This window comes from Poecilia formosa, unplaced genomic scaffold (assembly GCF_000485575.1).
Source record: "Poecilia formosa unplaced genomic scaffold, Poecilia_formosa-5.1.2 Scaffold346, whole genome shotgun sequence".
Lineage (NCBI taxonomy): Eukaryota > Metazoa > Chordata > Actinopteri > Cyprinodontiformes > Poeciliidae > Poecilia > Poecilia formosa.
In genome coordinates, this window is record NW_006800285.1 from 603,665 (window position 1) to 620,547 (window position 16,883).

Consider the following 16,883-nt stretch of genomic DNA (forward strand, 5'->3'; position numbering starts at 1 on the left):
TTTGCTTTTTTCTTTGTTCTGTTTAATTCACAGTCAATTTAGAAAAATCACAGAAAGAATAAAATTCCCTGGACAACCAAAATCTAAAATGACTACTATTGTTTCCAGATAGCTCCAACAAGTCACTGTTCTATGTTTACCTCTGGCTCAATGTCAAAAATGCTCATAAATAGTTTATTCCTCCACCTTTCACTATGTTTTGTATGTGTGGCTACCATATTGGATACTGAACTCAGGGCTGAACTCAGGGCTGTTTGGTGAACTCTGACCTTTCTTGTCAGGTATCTGACTTCAGGGAACATTCTTTCCAACGGGTAACTTGAAAAGTTTGTCTTTCAAGCACAAAGAAATTGGAGCTTATAAAGCAGCTACCAGGTATTGTATTCAACATAGCAGTCAATCATATTGACTGCTAGGTAATGTTGCCATTAAAAAAACAACCTAACATTGTGATGGTTGATATAATGTCAACCTGGTAGCACACACATTACTCTGCATCCTATATTTATGGACATGATTTTTAATGTTAGAACTCATCTAATTAATAGAAATATGATTCTATATTTTTACGTTGTTTTATTATCTTTTGAGAGGTCATTAAAATTTCCTATTCAATCCAAACCTCTTGGTTGATTGAAAAATAATTTTACATCATTTAAATATTTTTTTTATCTTAAAAGTATTAAACATGAAATACAATAGTAAAAGATATATAAAGATAAACATGATTACTTTGAGCTATATTGGTACATAAAAACCTGCCTTCCTTATAAAAGTTAAGAAAGTAAGTGAAGAACTGTTGAGGAGTGGAAAGATCGGACTCTTTACTATCAATAGAGCCACAACATCTGAATCCTGGAAAAAAAGTCGGACTTCCCAACTTGGACACACCACTAAAACCAACCCAACATTTATGAAACTGGATCAAAAAGCAAGCCTATTGATAGCCATAAAAGGCTCCCGTGAAGCCGAAGCTGATTGGTTGACCCACATTCTAAACGTCATCTGGGAGCTGTGATTGGTTGACGGAGGTTTGTTTTGCACCCTTCACCCTTCCTCCATCTGCGTGCCTTCATAAACAAACTGCATTTTTGTTCCGCTGGGGAACGCATTGCCCTCTGGTTTGTCAGCCTGCCAGTATTGTCAGATCTCCGGCTCCTGTTTTTGAAAAGGCCGTGGAAGAACTTTGTTGTTGAGTCAGAACAGAAACGCGGGCTCTGCTACAACAAAAACAATCTGAGCTGGGTTTTTTCCCCCCAACCGTCAGCGCGTGGAGGACTATTGCACCGAGGCGAGCTAAAGGCTGGACTTCACAGTCTTAACATTTGCTCTTTCCTTCAACTATTAAACTCACAGTCACTACAGACCGCTGTGTATACTTTGAACAGCTTCAGTTTTAGCAGGTGAGTGGAAACGGAAGAAAACATTTCGTCCATCTTCGCTGCAGTGCCGACTTTGCGCAGCTAGCATGCTAGTGCTGTCCTTTGTAACAGAGTCATGTTTTTTTGGCCCGTTTAGCAGCTCGTGTAGACAGACGATTATCAATTTGGGGAAAGCTCTGTACATTGAAATGCGGCTTAACTGGTGGCCTAATTGAGCCAAAGCTTGATTGTGCAAATTGTTTTGAAACAGGAAGTAGTCAGGCTGAGCTGTGTCTTCGCCTACTTTGTCTTTGTGATGTAAGATCATGCAACTCACTGCTAATTGTGTGCAAATGTTGTTGATCGCTTATTTTTTCGGTAAAAACAAATAAACTTCCCTTTTGTAAGAAAACGAGACTAAGAACATGTTAAAATTGAAAAACCGCCTGCAATATCTCCTTAAGTTGAAATTATCAGGGAGCTTGGATATCTAAATTTAGCGCTATTTAGATGAACTGATCGGACTTAACCACTGATCAAAATCGGCAGAGAAAACTGAAAATGAATGTAGGCCAAGAATAGCTTGGTCAATGCATTTGTAGCTCAGATAATAACCAAGTATTCACCGATCAGGCTTTCCTAAGGGCTGTACCGATAAAGGTTTTCCTTTGATCTGAGGTGCAGACTCTGATTAGGACTACAACACATCGGACTAGAACTGCACTGCTGGTTTTGTAAAAAGGAAAAAATATATATTAAATTTTGAGTGTAGCAGAAAATGAAGGAATTGGAATATTATTATTGAACCAAAGATCCTTCACATTCATCAGATATTTTTTTCAAAAAGTGCATTAAAGTACATATTGTCATTGGGTGATGTGTTCACAGTCTGAAAATGGAATTGGAATCCTAAGTTTCTGTTCTGCTGATCAAATCACAGGGAAATTCTGATATCCAGACGATGCACTAACTAATCTCCTAGTCTTTTACTTCTCGGTTCTAAATGATGACAAACTAGTCAAATAATGAAAAATCTGGGGTGGGGAGGTTTGTTTTGTTTTTGTTGCTCTTTAGTAAATGCAACAAAGTGAAGAACTCCATCCATTATTGATCTCTAAATGACACTTGTATGTAAAAACCTAATCGGTGAATCTCTTAGGTCAGACGTCTTCTGCAGGTCCCGAACTTTGAACCAAACATAACTTTAATGAGCTGCATGCAGTAGCGACCAAATCTGTTTGTGTTTAAAATGTGACTCTCCTTAGTGATCTGACCTGAATTCTGTTCAACCAAGTGAAATCCAAAGCAGTTTTTCCTGGATTAACTTGTACAGTAATGCAACATGTGCTCTCTGTCTTTTTCGTGTACAGACATGGTGAAGCTGACAAAAGCCAAGACCTTCCAGGCCTACCTGGACTCTTGCCACCGCCGTTACAGCTGTGTGCACTGCCGCGCCCATCTGGCAAACCATGACGATCTTATCTCAAAGGTAAACATGCTGCCAGGCCTCTGTCGTAATGCTTATTTTGAGTGCTTTACTTTATATGCGGCCTGGTTTTCCTCTTATGTATTAAAAATAGAAAAATGAAACTGATATTCTTTTTGTTCTTGATTTCATGTGGGTATTTTTTTTTCTCCATTACTTTCAGTCATTTCAAGGCAGCCAAGGCCGAGCCTACCTCTTTAACTCAGTGTGAGTATTTTGAATGCGACCACAAGTTTCATAAGAGATTTGTTTATTTAATCATGAGTTTCTTTTCTTTTTTTTAAATCACTTCCTCAAATGTCTCCTTTGAAACACTTGGCAGTCTCTGACCTTTTTTCCAAAGCATGCAGTTTCTGAAATGTTCTTTTTCCATCTGAACACACTGCTGAGAGCAAATGTGCTTACACTAACCACGCTGTCGACGGATAACTAGGTTGGTTTTTATTCCTCCTGATTGGAGCTCAAAGTTGGGCCAATTCACTTTGGTCATGCTTGAATTTTTTTTAGGTTAGTGGGTCAGCAATAAACAGAAACAGAAGCAAGTCTATTAAACAACCTTAAACACATTTAAACCTTAGATATTAAAAAAATAATAATTAGTGTCCTTACATGTACTTTATTTTCATGTTCTGTAAACGTTTCCTATGAAAAGACATAGCTGTAGCTGGGGGAGGAAGCTGACTGTGCTGTTGAGGAAAGAAGTGTGATTATAGTAAAAACATCTGATCTGGGACATCGCTGTTGATTTCAGGGTTAATGTTGGCTGCGGTCCCGCTGAGGAGAGGCTGCTGCTTACAGGACTCCACGCAGTGGCCGACATTTACTGTGAAAACTGTCACACCACTCTGGGCTGGAAATATGTAAGTAACTCTTACAGTACATCAAGTAGTTCTCCACAAAGACGCTTCTCACTGTTTTTCCAGGCTTGTGCAGAAAACCATCTGACTGAAAAGAAATGACAATTTAGATAAATGGCCATACTCCTTGCACATTCTCTCACCTTACAAACACAAATTTATGTGTGATAATTTGATTTTATGTGATCAACACAAGGATGCATGATTTTAAATGTTATTTACATATAAAAGTTAGAAAAAAATGTGGCATGGAGATGGCAGTCATTTTAAATTGAGAACACCTGTAAACTCCAATTTCAAGTCTTCCAATGGTTTCTCCCATGTATTTATGTCTGGACTTTTACTAGGCCATTCTATCTGGGCCTGTATGACATTGGAGTCTTTCCACCTGTAATGTTGACTTCCTCCGGTCACCAGCAGACAAGCTGTTGCTTTCACAAATAAAAAGCCTGCTAGACTAGTTTGTTCCAAGCATGCGGTTTCCCATAATGCTGCACGTTGTTAGACTTTTTATCCCCTCCTTTTTCTCACCCGCCTCTTCTAAGACTCATCAGCTCTGCCCGGTCAGTTCATAATTACTCTGAGGCTTATACACTAATTTCTTCCCATGTGTTATGCAATGGTAACGCTGTTCAGTAGAAGTGGAAACTGGGAGAGCTGGTATTCGTTTCCTGTGACAGAGTTCCTCTGTTTGCTGTAAACTTTGGGACTTTAAAACGCTACAGGTCATCTCAGACACGATAAAATCCTGGACGACACAAACAGGTTTTTCTGTTTTTGGAAATATGCAACGTAGGAAAAAGTTTCATGAAACAACAACATTTATGAAGATCTCTTGTTGCAGAAAACATTTTAAAAAGAAATCAAAAGTTTTTACAAACATTTTAGTTTGTAAAAATTTTCTGTCATGTTTTTTTTGAGGAATTCTTGAAACTCCCGTGGCAACAGTTTGACAAAACACTTTCTCTCACAAAGCTCTGCCCTTTTACCCAAAGCTCCTCCTCAGACCTGCAGTATGCAGCCGAGTGTCCACCTCACAGAGCACCCGTCCCCATGCAGCCCCACCAGACTAGCGGCAGCAGCAGTTAGCAAACACCCGGTGGAACATGTGTTGCTTTTTGAGGCCTTTTGCTTGGTTTTTGTAATTAGGCAGGTTTTGTTTAACTCTTTCAACACTAGCTGAAAAAGAGTTTTAACAGATTTAAACCAACCAGACCTTGGTTGGTTTAAAAACAAAAACAACAACAACAAAAAAGTGAAGATGTTCTCTTTATTAAAACTTTCTCTTTCCTCTCCAGGAGCAAGCCTTCGAACTCAGCCAGAAGTACAAGGAGGGGAAGTACATCATAGAGCTGTCCCATATGATAAAGGACAACGGCTGGGATTGAAATGGAAAAACCGCCATGCTTCTTCTTCATGACTTTTTAAAAAGGAAAAAAAAAAAAAGTTGCATCCCCTCGACGTGAAAGGGTTCAAGTGTATCGTCCTCATCTCGCCTTCGAGTCACTGCTGTGCCACACTTTTACTTCGTGCAGCTTTTGCTAAGAATAGCATGTGATGCCTTATCTTCGTCTACTCTTCGTGGTTTTTCCCCCCCCCACATCACCAACACATTTAACTGAGATCGTCATCACGATTGATTGGTTATTCTGGGACTGAATAAGTGTTTGGCTTCTGCGTGTGGAGAGAGAGTGGGTGATTTGGTTACATGGGGAAACTGGGTGTGTGTGATGGGTTTTAAAGCCTTTTAATGCAAGAAAGATCAAAACGTTTACAGTGATCACTAAGCCGTGTCGCTGTGAAACCGCAAGGCCAATCAAAGCTAAAGAGCTCGACCATTGATAATTGGATTTTTATTTTTATTTTTCTTCTATTGAGCTAAAGATGCAGGTTTTGATGCAATGTTTGTTTCAATGGTAGAGCTTCTTTGAGTTAAATATACAAGGAGGATATGGGAATACATAGAGCAGCAGGCGAGCTCTTTGTTTTTGTTTTCTTCTTTTTTTTTATTATTGTTATTAATTTGTATTTTTTTTAATTATTTTAGAGTCAGTATGGCAATCGGGATATTGAGTTAGTTATAAGGCCAACAGAAATCTTCTGCAAGAATTCTTCAATCTGTAGTGAGTCTTCTGTCCACAGGTGTAACTTTATGGATGTGCGTATCTGTTTGCAGTGAGGCATCTTGAGCTGGATGGTGTTGTGAAGCATTAGTCTGGAACTGATTTCTTCTTCTAGATTTCTTTTCACTGCACACTTGGGATAGCTTTACTTCCACTCAATGCTAATGAGACCTATATCCTTTATACTTTTTGCGCATTGCCTAACACTGAGCAGTTCCTATCGACACATTAGCTTCACTGCGTTAATGCAAATTGTGGTTAGGATAGATGTAGCATATTTATGGTGATTTTTTTTTTAAAGTGTCTGCTTTCATTAAAGTGGTTTTTATTTTAACCTGGTCTTTCATTAAAATACAGATTGGCTGTACATTTTGGGATTGAGTCGTCTTTTGTTGCTGCAAATAAATTTCATATAACTTCTGGTTACACTTCTTTATGTAGTTTAATATTTAATACTCTGTCAATTACTGAGACAGTGTCTCTTCATGTCCTGAAAATAACTTGGCACTTAATTTTTATTTTTTTTTGTGGACATGATTTAGATATATACTGTTAATATTAATTGTACATGTATATTTTCATACTTGACTGATAAAATGCACAGCACTTTGCTAAAGAATTCATGAACATTTAAACATTGTGATATATTACAACCACAAACATGGATGTGTTTTATGTGGCGAACTAGCACAAAGTTATCCAAAACTGAAGTGTAAGGGTGGGACAAGTGGGTTGTTGCAGCTGTAATGTGGCAAAATACGGAAAAATTCCAGGGGTTTAAATACTTTCGAAAGGTACTGTATGTACTAATGGGCTGAAAGGAGCAGGCTGAGCCAGCAGCTTCTTTCTGCTGCGCCTCTGCCTCACACACATGCTCCTGAACAGCTGGTAAGCATTTCAGCTGCTTGCTTTGAGCTGCAGCTCACTTTGATTAGAGCCTCACTATCAATTTAGCAGGACAGTCTTGAACCCTGTTGACCGTTTTTGTAGGTCTGCTGGGATATTGGCTTATATTTAAAAGTATAACTTAATAACCAATGGGGTTAGCCACATAAATTTGCTGCAGAAAAAGATGATTAATATCAGTCGACATCAATATTTGTGTGTATGAAGGGGTTTGTTTACCTTTGCACACTGAGAAGTACTTGGCTACAATGTAAGCCAGATGTTTGTGTAAGATATATATGCTGAACTCAAAATGAAAGTGAAAATATCAGGGAGATGCAGGCTGTCAGACGTGTTAAAACCACACTTAGTTTCTAAAGCAGGGGTGTGTAAAGGACGATTAAAGGTCCGTTTGTGGAGCGGTTCTGTGCTGCCACAGACTGCAGTTCAAGAATAGTACAAATTTGCCCTGCTGGTAAATTACAGAAGTAAATACACAAAATGAATGTTTTCTAAAAGATGTGATATCTTTTAGACTAAAAAAAGGTGACTAAAATTCAATATTTACTACAAAATATTTAATTTTGTATCAGTAAAAAGAAATTGAATTTATTTGGCCCTCAAGTCCTTAAGAATTGATTTTTTTTGGCTCATGTGTCAAAGTTTTTGAACACCACTGTCCTAGAAATAGGATAAGGTCTGTCATGACATAATATATTAATTACTTTTATGGCAATGCTTTTTAAAAAATCAGTCTGGTTTATAAAAAGGTAATTTCTGATTTAAAAAAAAAATATATATTTTTTTTAGATTTTAAACCGTGGCTGTAGTCCCTGCGGCTGTCCAGAAGATGGCGATGTTCGTCTCAGCCGCCGTGTAGACCATAGCCCGTTAGATGAGCAGGAAGTAAATATTGGCACAATTTTAAACAAAACATGCTTTAAAAACGTTAAATGCTTAAATTCCCGGACATTCAGTCATTCAGCTTTATTTTGATGATTGGTTATTTGATGCGCAAGTATGTCATCTATTTTTTTCCCCCAAGTATTAAATTGGAAAATTATTTAATAACTTATCTTTAAAGCTAATACATAATAAAAGAATGGTTTTCCTTCATTCTTGTTAAACATTTTACTTTAGAATATCAAAAAGCAAAGTTTGCAAATGGCAAATACCACATTCTCGTGCTTTGAACAGGAACTGGTCACATGAAAGAGCTCTGAAACTGATTGCACATTTCTTTCCCATGTGATAAAGGGGCTACTGACTGTCATGTGTGTGCTTTGTATTGTCTGCAGCCCCTCTTTCACTTTTCATTTTTAAAAACTGTTGTGAAAGTACAACCACATGATAGCTTGAAGAATTTCAAAATAGTACAAAAATCTATTAGACATTTTCTTTTTAATCTTAAAGGTCTGGTAATTTATCATGAAGAAACAAAGGCCTCAATTCTGTTAACAGGTTCTACAGAATTATTCAGAAAATAAAATAAGACATTATATCCAGTCTACACTTAGAGTAGAAGGAAAAAAGTCTTACAAAAGTATTCTTGTAGCACAAATTACTTGTAATTTGTGCTACAAAGTACTTACAAGTAAGTAATTTGTAATTACAAGTAATTTGTAACAAATTACTTGATTACTGATTGAGTGCAGAATCACTCATTCAGTAATCAAAGCCTTTAAAATGAGATAATGAGATAAATGCCTGAAGCTGTTGTTTTAGGATCAAAGGCGAAGCTAAACTTGTGACCAAGAACGAAAAAAATGTCTGCATTTAACATTTGGTGTTCTTCTGTGGAAAAGTATTCCTGCTGGTATGACTTTTAATATGTTTTTAACTTTATTTATTTTCGTATTACTTTGTTCACCATCTCAGGATCTAATGCAAATTTCACAAAACAATGTAAATTAAACCTGCTAACTTTAAGACATGACCTTACTCGAAGAAAGACATCTTTGAAAGAAACATGAAAAGACACAATACTGTAAAAAAATAAAAATAAAAAAGAATAAAATTAAATAAATAAATAAATAAATGAATATTCAAAGTTTTGTCAAATGAGAGCATTAAATGACGAAGTGATACACCCGCTGACATCAGAAATACCCATCTTCATTGGAGTGTCACCTTGACGCAAACACCTTAGGGCTCTGTTTCTAGTCCCTGAGACTGAGAAAACCACTTATTATAAGATCCAGTAGTTGGTTTTCCACGTTAAATTATAGAGAGCGCTGCCGTTTGTTGTTGGTTTTTAGTGAACATTTGGTACTAATAATTAATACGCCAGCCTGTAGTGACGACTGGTTTCAGCTGCAGTCAGTGCACTTGCAGCAGAACATACCACTAAACAAAAATGACACATTAATTCATTTAATAACATCAACAACAGTGGTTATATGAGATTTACTTCAAAAATAATTCAAAATTAGAATATTCCACATACGTTTGACCGTTAAATATAAATCAACGAGTGAGTATTTCACATTTGTTAGTCGGACACACCCGCCTCGCCTCACTTGGATCCCTCCGCCATGGCTGGTCATGTGACTTTTTCCGTTTCGCCATTTTCCTCTTCTCCACTGGAGCCATCGCTGGTTGTCCTCGCTGTTTCGCGGTGTTTTAAGCTGCCCAGAGGTGACGGTGGGACAGGGGAACCCCCCGCCAAAGAAAAAGAGGATATTGTGCCGTCTAGCTTTGTCGTCCGAAGGGAAGAGTGACAATGTCTTCTGAGGAGAGCCCCGAGTATTCACCTTTCTTCGCCGTGATGGGAGCCTCTGCGGCCATGGTCTTCAGCGGTAACTAAACCAGCGTCTTCTTCTCCTCCTCCTCAAATTGACACCCTTTTGTTTCATGCTAGCTTAGCCAGGTGTCGAAGGCTGAAATTAGAAACGACCGCTGCCTTCACACAAACAGCGTTGCTGGTTTTTGGTGGCGGTCGGGGCTCGCACACCTGTCGGGGATGATGCGAGGTAGAGGCGGGTAAGTTTTCTGCTGCTGCTGCTGCAGCGGACAGTGGGAACAAGCTGCCTGCCTCTGCTCTGGTGGAGCCACTGACATTCAATTCAGGCTGTAATCGTGTCTGCTGCTGACTGGTGACGCACACAGTCAGTGAGGTGGCAGCTTCTCTTTCTCAGCACATGACATGTAACGAACCATGATTGAATGGATTAAAACAAAAACGGATGTCAAGTTAATGGTTACTCTTGTCGATCCTTTTTTTTTGGGTTTGTTGTTGAAGGCGAGTCAGGAAAGGAACATGGAGGCCTAAACATCACAGCGACAATTTAAAGGGATGATTCATTCATTCATCTTGCACAGCCTTCTGTGCATGCGCAGTGAACTACTTCCACTTGAACACGAAGCTGGTTGTGTTGAGAAAATGTGAAGAAATATAATGTAACTTTTGATTCAAGCTAATGTAAAACACTTATTTCTTTCATCAATAATTAATGAAGACGTGAGGGATAAACAGTTACATTTAATACAAGTCTATGAACACACGATAGAGTTTCAGCTAGGTATAAATCTCTTTAATGTACCAACAGTAGACATTGGGAATCATTTAAAATATAAAACTTGGTACTAATCCAAAGATCATTATCAGGTCCCATGAGTTCATTTTACACACAAAGAAGGAAGTTGCCTGATATTGTCTTTTCCAACTTTTTCTTTTTACTAATACTGCAGCCAAAAAATTATATATATTTTTTTACTTTCCTAAATCTTGTTCTCAACACATAAAATTCAATAAACGTCCTGCACATTTGAGCCCAGCTGCAATTGACTGAATTACACTATTTCTTTTACCCATCAGGCTGGTTCGTGAGCAGAAAGGATACCGTTTTAATGAGCTTTATGCTGTTTGAACTTCAGAGCGCTTCCTGCCTGCATAATGTTATTCTTGGATAGGTTTTTTCAGTATCGACGCTACAGAGGAACAAACCATCAAGTTATTGTGTTGGCACACACTCGATTACAGCGCTGGCAGTCTAAACCGGTTGGTTTCCTCATCAAACCGACAAAGCGGATCACGGAGAACGCAAACGTTCGTTGAATGTTTACCTGCTCACCCGTCAGGCAGCTGGAGGGAGACGGTGTAGTTTTTCTCTGCACCAGTGAGGACAAAACGTCTTCAAAAAGCCTTTCTTGTGCATTTGTAAATTTCAAAACACAGCTACATTCAACCCTTGGTGCTCTTTGTTGGTTTAAATAGACCTGCCTTTTATGTGTGAGACAATGCTTTTGGAGCAGGATAAAAAAAAACAAACACTACAATTGTGGAGGAAGGGAAAACTTTGAGTGTTCATGAAAATGTGTTTTTCTCAAGTTGCAATAAGACACATTTCAGTGGGATACATCCAAAATCCTCCATTTGAGCTTTAATGATTAGCTAAAGCTTCAAAAACTTGCAGTCAAATGACCAGATCAGGGAGATTTACTGAATATTTATTCTATTTGGATGCGACTCTGACATTTAAATGAGGAATTGTGTTGTTTACATGTCGAATCAGTTCTGCTTCTTTTTCTTTTGGTATTTATGTGGCTTAAAACATTATCTAACAGACTAATTGGTTTGTTTAAAAGATTGTCTCATCTTCAAGCAAATCAAACTCAGTGTTGCTAAACCAAAAACATTAACTGTTGATTATGTTGCCAATGAATGAGATGGATCACCAACCGTATAATAGATTTTTTTTTTTTACTTATTTGGAAATGCTTGAAAGTGAAACCCAAACTAGCAGCTGAAGCTGCTTTTGAAGGGACGACACAGCCGGTGTGGTTCACCCTTTACATGACTGATACCCCCAACAGGAAAACATCTATTGTCATGTATGCAGGCTAAAGTCCTCCTGCTTTGAGTGTTAAATAACTTATTAAACTTTGTTAAATACAATTTACGTGTTTGGGAAATAAACCTGTCTATGATTCTACTTGTTATAAATATAATATTCTGCTCCAAATTTGTCCAAATGCCAAAACGAGCAGCAGCACGGCTTTTATTCAACCTTTATTGTGTTGCTGCGAGATTTGTGACATGTGGATTATAAACCTGACGACCTCTAAAGCATTGTCACAATAAGGTCCTTAGAAAGTTATAAAAACTGTCATCCTACAGTTTTAGTATGAACACAGCCTAAAGGGTTGGACCGGTTAGCATCATCATTTCTGAGATGACTGAAGCCCAACCTAAAGTTTTCACATGATCAGTTTGTAGATGCATCACCTTGATCTTTTTTTTTTTTTTTTTTTTTTTTTTTTTTTTCCTGCACTTACAATACATTAATAAGATGCATCCCTCGTAGGGGCTGTGCTAAGTTTTTTTTTGTGTGTGCGTTTTTTTTGTTATTGTTTTCATCAGTGAGAACCAGCTGGATTTATTTTTCTATAAATCAAAATAAACCCAGGTGCCAGAAAGTGCAGTGAATAGTGTGCATCACTTCACAAGTGAAGTTTGTTTGCTGGCTGAAACTAAATGTTAAAAATTCCAGATGTTGACACACATCCTGCTTTTATTTAAAAAAAAAAAATGTTTTGGTTCACTTTGTAAGAACCCTTCAGCCAAATGCAGTTCCATTTGAGATCCACACTTTTCTTGAATATTTATTTGGTTTGCAAACTGACCTTTCTGAATTATTCTGTAATAACCAAGTTGCATGCAGTGATGAGTAGTTTTCTTGACCTGATCTCTGCTCCGCAGCCCCGAGCGGCGGGATTAGATGAATCTGTGATGCGAGCGGCACAGCGACAGATGTGCAGATGTGAGGAGCAGCGCTTTGATCTGCGATGCTTCATGGCTGAAAATACATGTTTCTGGTCTGACTTAAAGGGCCAGGCCTCAGAGGACGCTCACCTTGTGCGGATAAATCGTTTTTTTAACTTTCATGTGTACTCCGTTAAACGTCAGCACATTGGAGCAGCGTGCTGAGACTTTATTAAAACACGGAGTGACAGCGGCTCAGAGGAAAACTGCTGGACGAGCTCACATGCATGACATCAGTTTAAGCTTAGAGAGAATCTCTAAATATTTAATAATTCCTTGGAGAATTGACATTTAACCGGCTTGCATCGCTGCACTGTGGGATTTAGCCGCAACCGTTGACTGAAGTTTACCCAGTCGCTTTTTGAAAATGAAGCGGTGTCTCATCTGCGTGAAGGGAGTTTGTAGTCAAAAGGTGAGTTAATGGGGACTGCTTGGTGTGTCTCGTTTCAGCATTAGGAGCAGCATATGGGACCGCGAAGAGCGGCACGGGCATCGCCGCCATGTCTGTGATGCGGCCAGAGCTCATCATGAAGTCCATCATCCCCGTCGTCATGGCGGGTATCATCGCCATCTACGGGCTGGTGGTCGCCGTGCTGATAGCCAACAACATCTCGGAGAGAGTCAGTCTCTACAAGTAAGGAAAACATCTGCTGTGCTCACGGTTCTGGCTTATAAATGATCAGCTCGTTTACCAGCGCTAATGCCTTCCTGCTTTCGGGATTGTAGCAAACGTAGTCCCCAGATAATCAGCCATCTATCCAGATTCTGCTAACAACGTTAGCACCTTATCTCCTCTTTGCTTTCTGAAGCTTCTGGGACAGATTGTCCTTCTCTATGTTCTGTCCTTCCATGTCTGTTCTTTCTTTTGGCTTTTCTTCTATATCTCCTTGTCCTACCTCCATTGCTGTCCTTCTTTTCTGTCTCCTGCCTTTTTCCATCCTCCTGTTGTTCTTCTTTCTTCTCCTCCATTGTTTCCCTCATATCTTCAGTCCTTTGTTCTTTTCCTCCACTTCCATGTGTCCTATCCATTCACCCTTCTTTTCTCCCTTCCCTCTGTGTTTTTCTCCTCCTGTCTTCCCTAACCCCATCCCATCCTTCCCCTCCTGTCTTCTTTTCCGTTCCTTGTGTCCTGCTGTCTCCCCTTAGACCTGTCTAAGGGTTTAATTATTCCAGATTTAATAATTAAAGCTGGGAAAGGACGCTGTTCATACGTCTTTCATCAGTTAATGTCGTGTCAAATGAACGTGAAGAGCTGAACCCAAACAAATTGAGTCTGGAAAAGCACAGATTGAAAAAGAGGATGTTTAAAATTATTTTTGTGTAAGTTGCCAGAAGGTATGGCTCTGTAGGAAAAGAAAGATCTCTATCTCTCATCACCAGAATGGCTGAAACGGCACAGATTCAACGTGTTAGAGAGGCTGTTAGGAATAATCAGTCCTGCTGGGAGTTGTGGGATTGGTGTGTTCTCAGCTTGGAGAGCTGAGAACTGGTGAATGTAATAGAATAAAATAGACTAGGCATTTTGTTTCCCAAATAGACTGTATTCTTTATCAGAACCTAATATTAATTTACATCCATTTAGATGAAAAATCAAACCTACACATTCCTTCTAAACTAGGTAGAGAAAAAAAAACAACACCCAAGCAAGGAGTGATTCACTTGAGTCAAACTACACTGAAATATGCAAAGATTATCTGATTTAATGATGGTAGTCTAATACATACAAAATCAATTAAAACCTCTTCTTACCAGATAAACATTATTTTTCTGTTCAGACCTGTCTAAGGGTTTAACAAGGCTGCTCAAACTAAGCGCAAAATAAACTTAAATCTGCAAGAGTTTCTGTTTACCATAAAATGTCTGTTTTGGAGGAGTGGTGTTGGTAAAAAGAAAATGCGCTGGGATTTGTTGCTGGTCTACAACCTGTAGTTTTTCTAAAACTTGGACCTGCTAGTTTTAGAAACTCTAAATACTGTTACTAAAGGCATTCAAAGTATTTCTTTCTGGCCTTGCTGTGAGAGCAGTCGATATAAAACAGAGTTTTCTAAATGTTTATGGAGTTGACTGTTTTAAACTCATCAGCATCTTATGCAAGTGTTTATCTTGGTTGACAGGTGTGAAATTAGGTCACTTTGAGATTGTATCTAGCCTAAAGCTTTACCATGTACACTTTTTTTGTTTAGTATTTGTAATTGCTTGTCTAATTAATGTAGATGCACCAATCATGTTTTTTCCTGCCTGGTTTACTTTGGGGTCTGCTAGTTCAGATTTGGACAGATTTAATTTCTGTATAATGTTTGTAGCACAAATAATTAATGGAAGTTGTAGTTTTTAATAAAAATGAAGAAATTACAGGATTATCCACATTAATGCACATCGCCAACCCTTATCGTGTTTTTATGTTATTAGAGAAAGTACATCAAAGTGCATGTTATTGGTTGTTGCATTTATAGACTGAAAATGAAGCGCATCAGCTTTTCTAGTACTCAAATAGTTTCCCATCTCTGGCCAGTTTAGATATAAACTTAATTCACAGCTGTATAAACTAAGACTTTTTTTCTTTCCTGCGTCTTCTGTTTAGGAGTTTCCTGCATCTCGGCGCCGGACTGAGCGTGGGCCTGAGCGGCCTGGCAGCCGGCTTCGCCATCGGCATCGTGGGCGACGCCGGCGTGAGGGGCACCGCTCAGCAGCCCCGGCTTTTCGTGGGGATGATCTTGATCCTGATTTTCGCCGAGGTGCTGGGGCTCTACGGCCTGATCGTGGCCCTCATCCTATCCACAAAATAAGTGTCTCTCTCCATCAAAACCACCATCTCATTCATTCCACATCAAAGCAGCGCGAACAAATAGGAGAGTTTCACCTTCTTCCATGACACCCCGCGGATCTGACAGGATGGGATGGCGGCAGAAACATGCTGGCTGTCGGTCTCGACAGCCTCGTCCTCTTTAGGTGTGATCTACTCCATTTTGTTTTAAGCCATCCGGTTGTGTCAGGTCTTGTGCGTACAGAACGGGCATGAACATGTACTGTTTGTTGTGAGATGATGTGTGGACAGTCTGCCTGATTATATCGTCTAATCTTAAACTGTACAGTGATCCAGAGTCGTCCCATCCTCAGTAAATGTAGTAACCAGTCTGTGCTGTGAGTGTGAGTATCAACGTTTACCCCTCCCTCCACCCATTCCTCTTTTAATTTTTGACTTTTGTTGGTGGGTTTTAATCATTATCTGTTTTTTTTTTTGTTGTTTTTTTTGAGACTGCTGAAAAGTTGTGCACACTAGTATTTTATTTTTTCATGTTTTTTCGGGGACCATCTTTGAATCTCAGATGATTTTTTTGTCACTATTTATGGAAAGCTATGAGGATTTTGAAGCCGTCTAAATGGAATACTGTTTATTGAAATACCCTATATACATAAAATATATAAATTATCTGTGTATAGTTAGATTTATTGCACTGTGGGTAATTGTTCTAAGTGCTTGGAATTCCTCTGGATATAGTGTGATTATTATTGGAGGACGTCCACATGTTCACATGAAGATGACTGTGTGTGTGTGTCTGTGTGAGAGATCTGAGTGCATAATGTGTGGTTTTATGTTTGATATGACATTCTCAGACACTAGTATTGTTTACCTGTAGTGCTGCTGTCTTGATTTTGTTTTGTTTTTTTGTTCAAAGTGAGAACTCACTGTTCAGCCATACCTGTCAGATTTCCAAATAAAACTCAACCTCCTCCATTCATTGTCAAAACGGCTTTTGTTGTGTTCATGAAAACTTTAGTATGAACCTTGTCAATATTTGGAACAATACCTTTGAAATCTGAACAAAAAAAAGTATATTTACTCTTTACCCATGGCTGTAGCTGAATAACTAATATTGATCAATCTCTAATTTACATCCCTTGTTTTACAGCTGTGCAGTGTAAAAATATCGTAGTGTTTGATTAAAATGCAAAAATTGGTACAAAATCATAGCTGTTGAGGATTTTGACCTCTGTTGCAGGATTTGCTTAATTGACCACAGGGCTTTGGTCAGAAAGCGCGCTGGCCATCAGATGTTTTAAAGGGCTTTGCTGAAGAACTGTACAACGATGCATATATAGTGAAGCAGTTCCTGAAAATGCAGAAATAAAACTTCCAAATTACTTTTGTAAATATAACAAGTAACACAAGTGAGTAAAAAGACCTAAATATCGGCATTTATCCCCTCTGTCATAAGTGCTGTTTAAACAATGTAGACTCAAACTAACTGCTCAAAGCTAAATGCTAAATCAAGGTTAAATGCTAGTTTTAATACAAAATCAACCACATTAAGAGTAAAACAGACATTAATAAAACTATAGAAATATACTAGCAGCTAAACAACGCTGTCAGTAGTGATTAACATTCACTTAAGTCACTACTCACAT

At 38.6% G+C, this 16,883-nt stretch overlaps 2 protein-coding genes across 2 annotated transcripts; both read left to right on the plus strand.

Moving 5' to 3' along the window:
• The first annotated feature begins 1,032 nt into the window (after window positions 1-1,032).
• ypel3 (yippee-like 3) lies at window positions 1,033-6,199 on the plus strand. Its single transcript, XM_007574222.2, has 5 exons — window positions 1,033-1,403; window positions 2,732-2,850; window positions 3,011-3,054; window positions 3,599-3,707; window positions 5,003-6,199. The coding sequence occupies exons 2-5, from the start codon at window positions 2,734-2,736 to the stop codon at window positions 5,090-5,092; spliced, it is 360 nt and encodes a 119-aa protein (XP_007574284.1). The 5' UTR covers window positions 1,033-1,403; window positions 2,732-2,733; the 3' UTR covers window positions 5,093-6,199.
• Window positions 6,200-9,250: 3,051 nt separating this feature from the next.
• On the plus strand, window positions 9,251-16,221 carry LOC103153341 (V-type proton ATPase 16 kDa proteolipid subunit). The gene is made up of 3 exons (XM_007574223.2): window positions 9,251-9,510; window positions 12,927-13,110; window positions 15,058-16,221. Exons 1-3 carry the CDS (start codon window positions 9,435-9,437, stop codon window positions 15,260-15,262), a joined length of 465 nt encoding a protein of 154 aa, XP_007574285.1. The 5' UTR covers window positions 9,251-9,434; the 3' UTR covers window positions 15,263-16,221.
• Window positions 16,222-16,883: the final 662 nt, after the last annotated feature.

What these genes read in the sequence shown, in the direction of transcription:
- LOC103153341 (XM_007574223.2), top strand. Translation starts at nt 9,435, where the DNA reads ATGTCTTCTGAGGAGAGCCCCGAGTATTCACCTTTCTTCGCCGTGATG. An exon ending in TGCGGCCATGGTCTTCAGCG is followed by an intron (nt 9,511 to 12,926) that starts GTAACTAAACCA and finishes GTCTCGTTTCAG; the next exon opens with CATTAGGAGCAGCATATGGG. An exon ending in GAGAGAGTCAGTCTCTACAA is followed by an intron (nt 13,111 to 15,057) that starts GTAAGGAAAACA and finishes TCTTCTGTTTAG; the next exon opens with GAGTTTCCTGCATCTCGGCG.
- ypel3 (XM_007574222.2), top strand. Translation starts at nt 2,734, where the DNA reads ATGGTGAAGCTGACAAAAGCCAAGACCTTCCAGGCCTACCTGGACTCT. An exon ending in ATGACGATCTTATCTCAAAG is followed by an intron (nt 2,851 to 3,010) that starts GTAAACATGCTG and finishes CATTACTTTCAG; the next exon opens with TCATTTCAAGGCAGCCAAGG. An exon ending in GCCTACCTCTTTAACTCAGT is followed by an intron (nt 3,055 to 3,598) that starts GTGAGTATTTTG and finishes TGTTGATTTCAG; the next exon opens with GGTTAATGTTGGCTGCGGTC.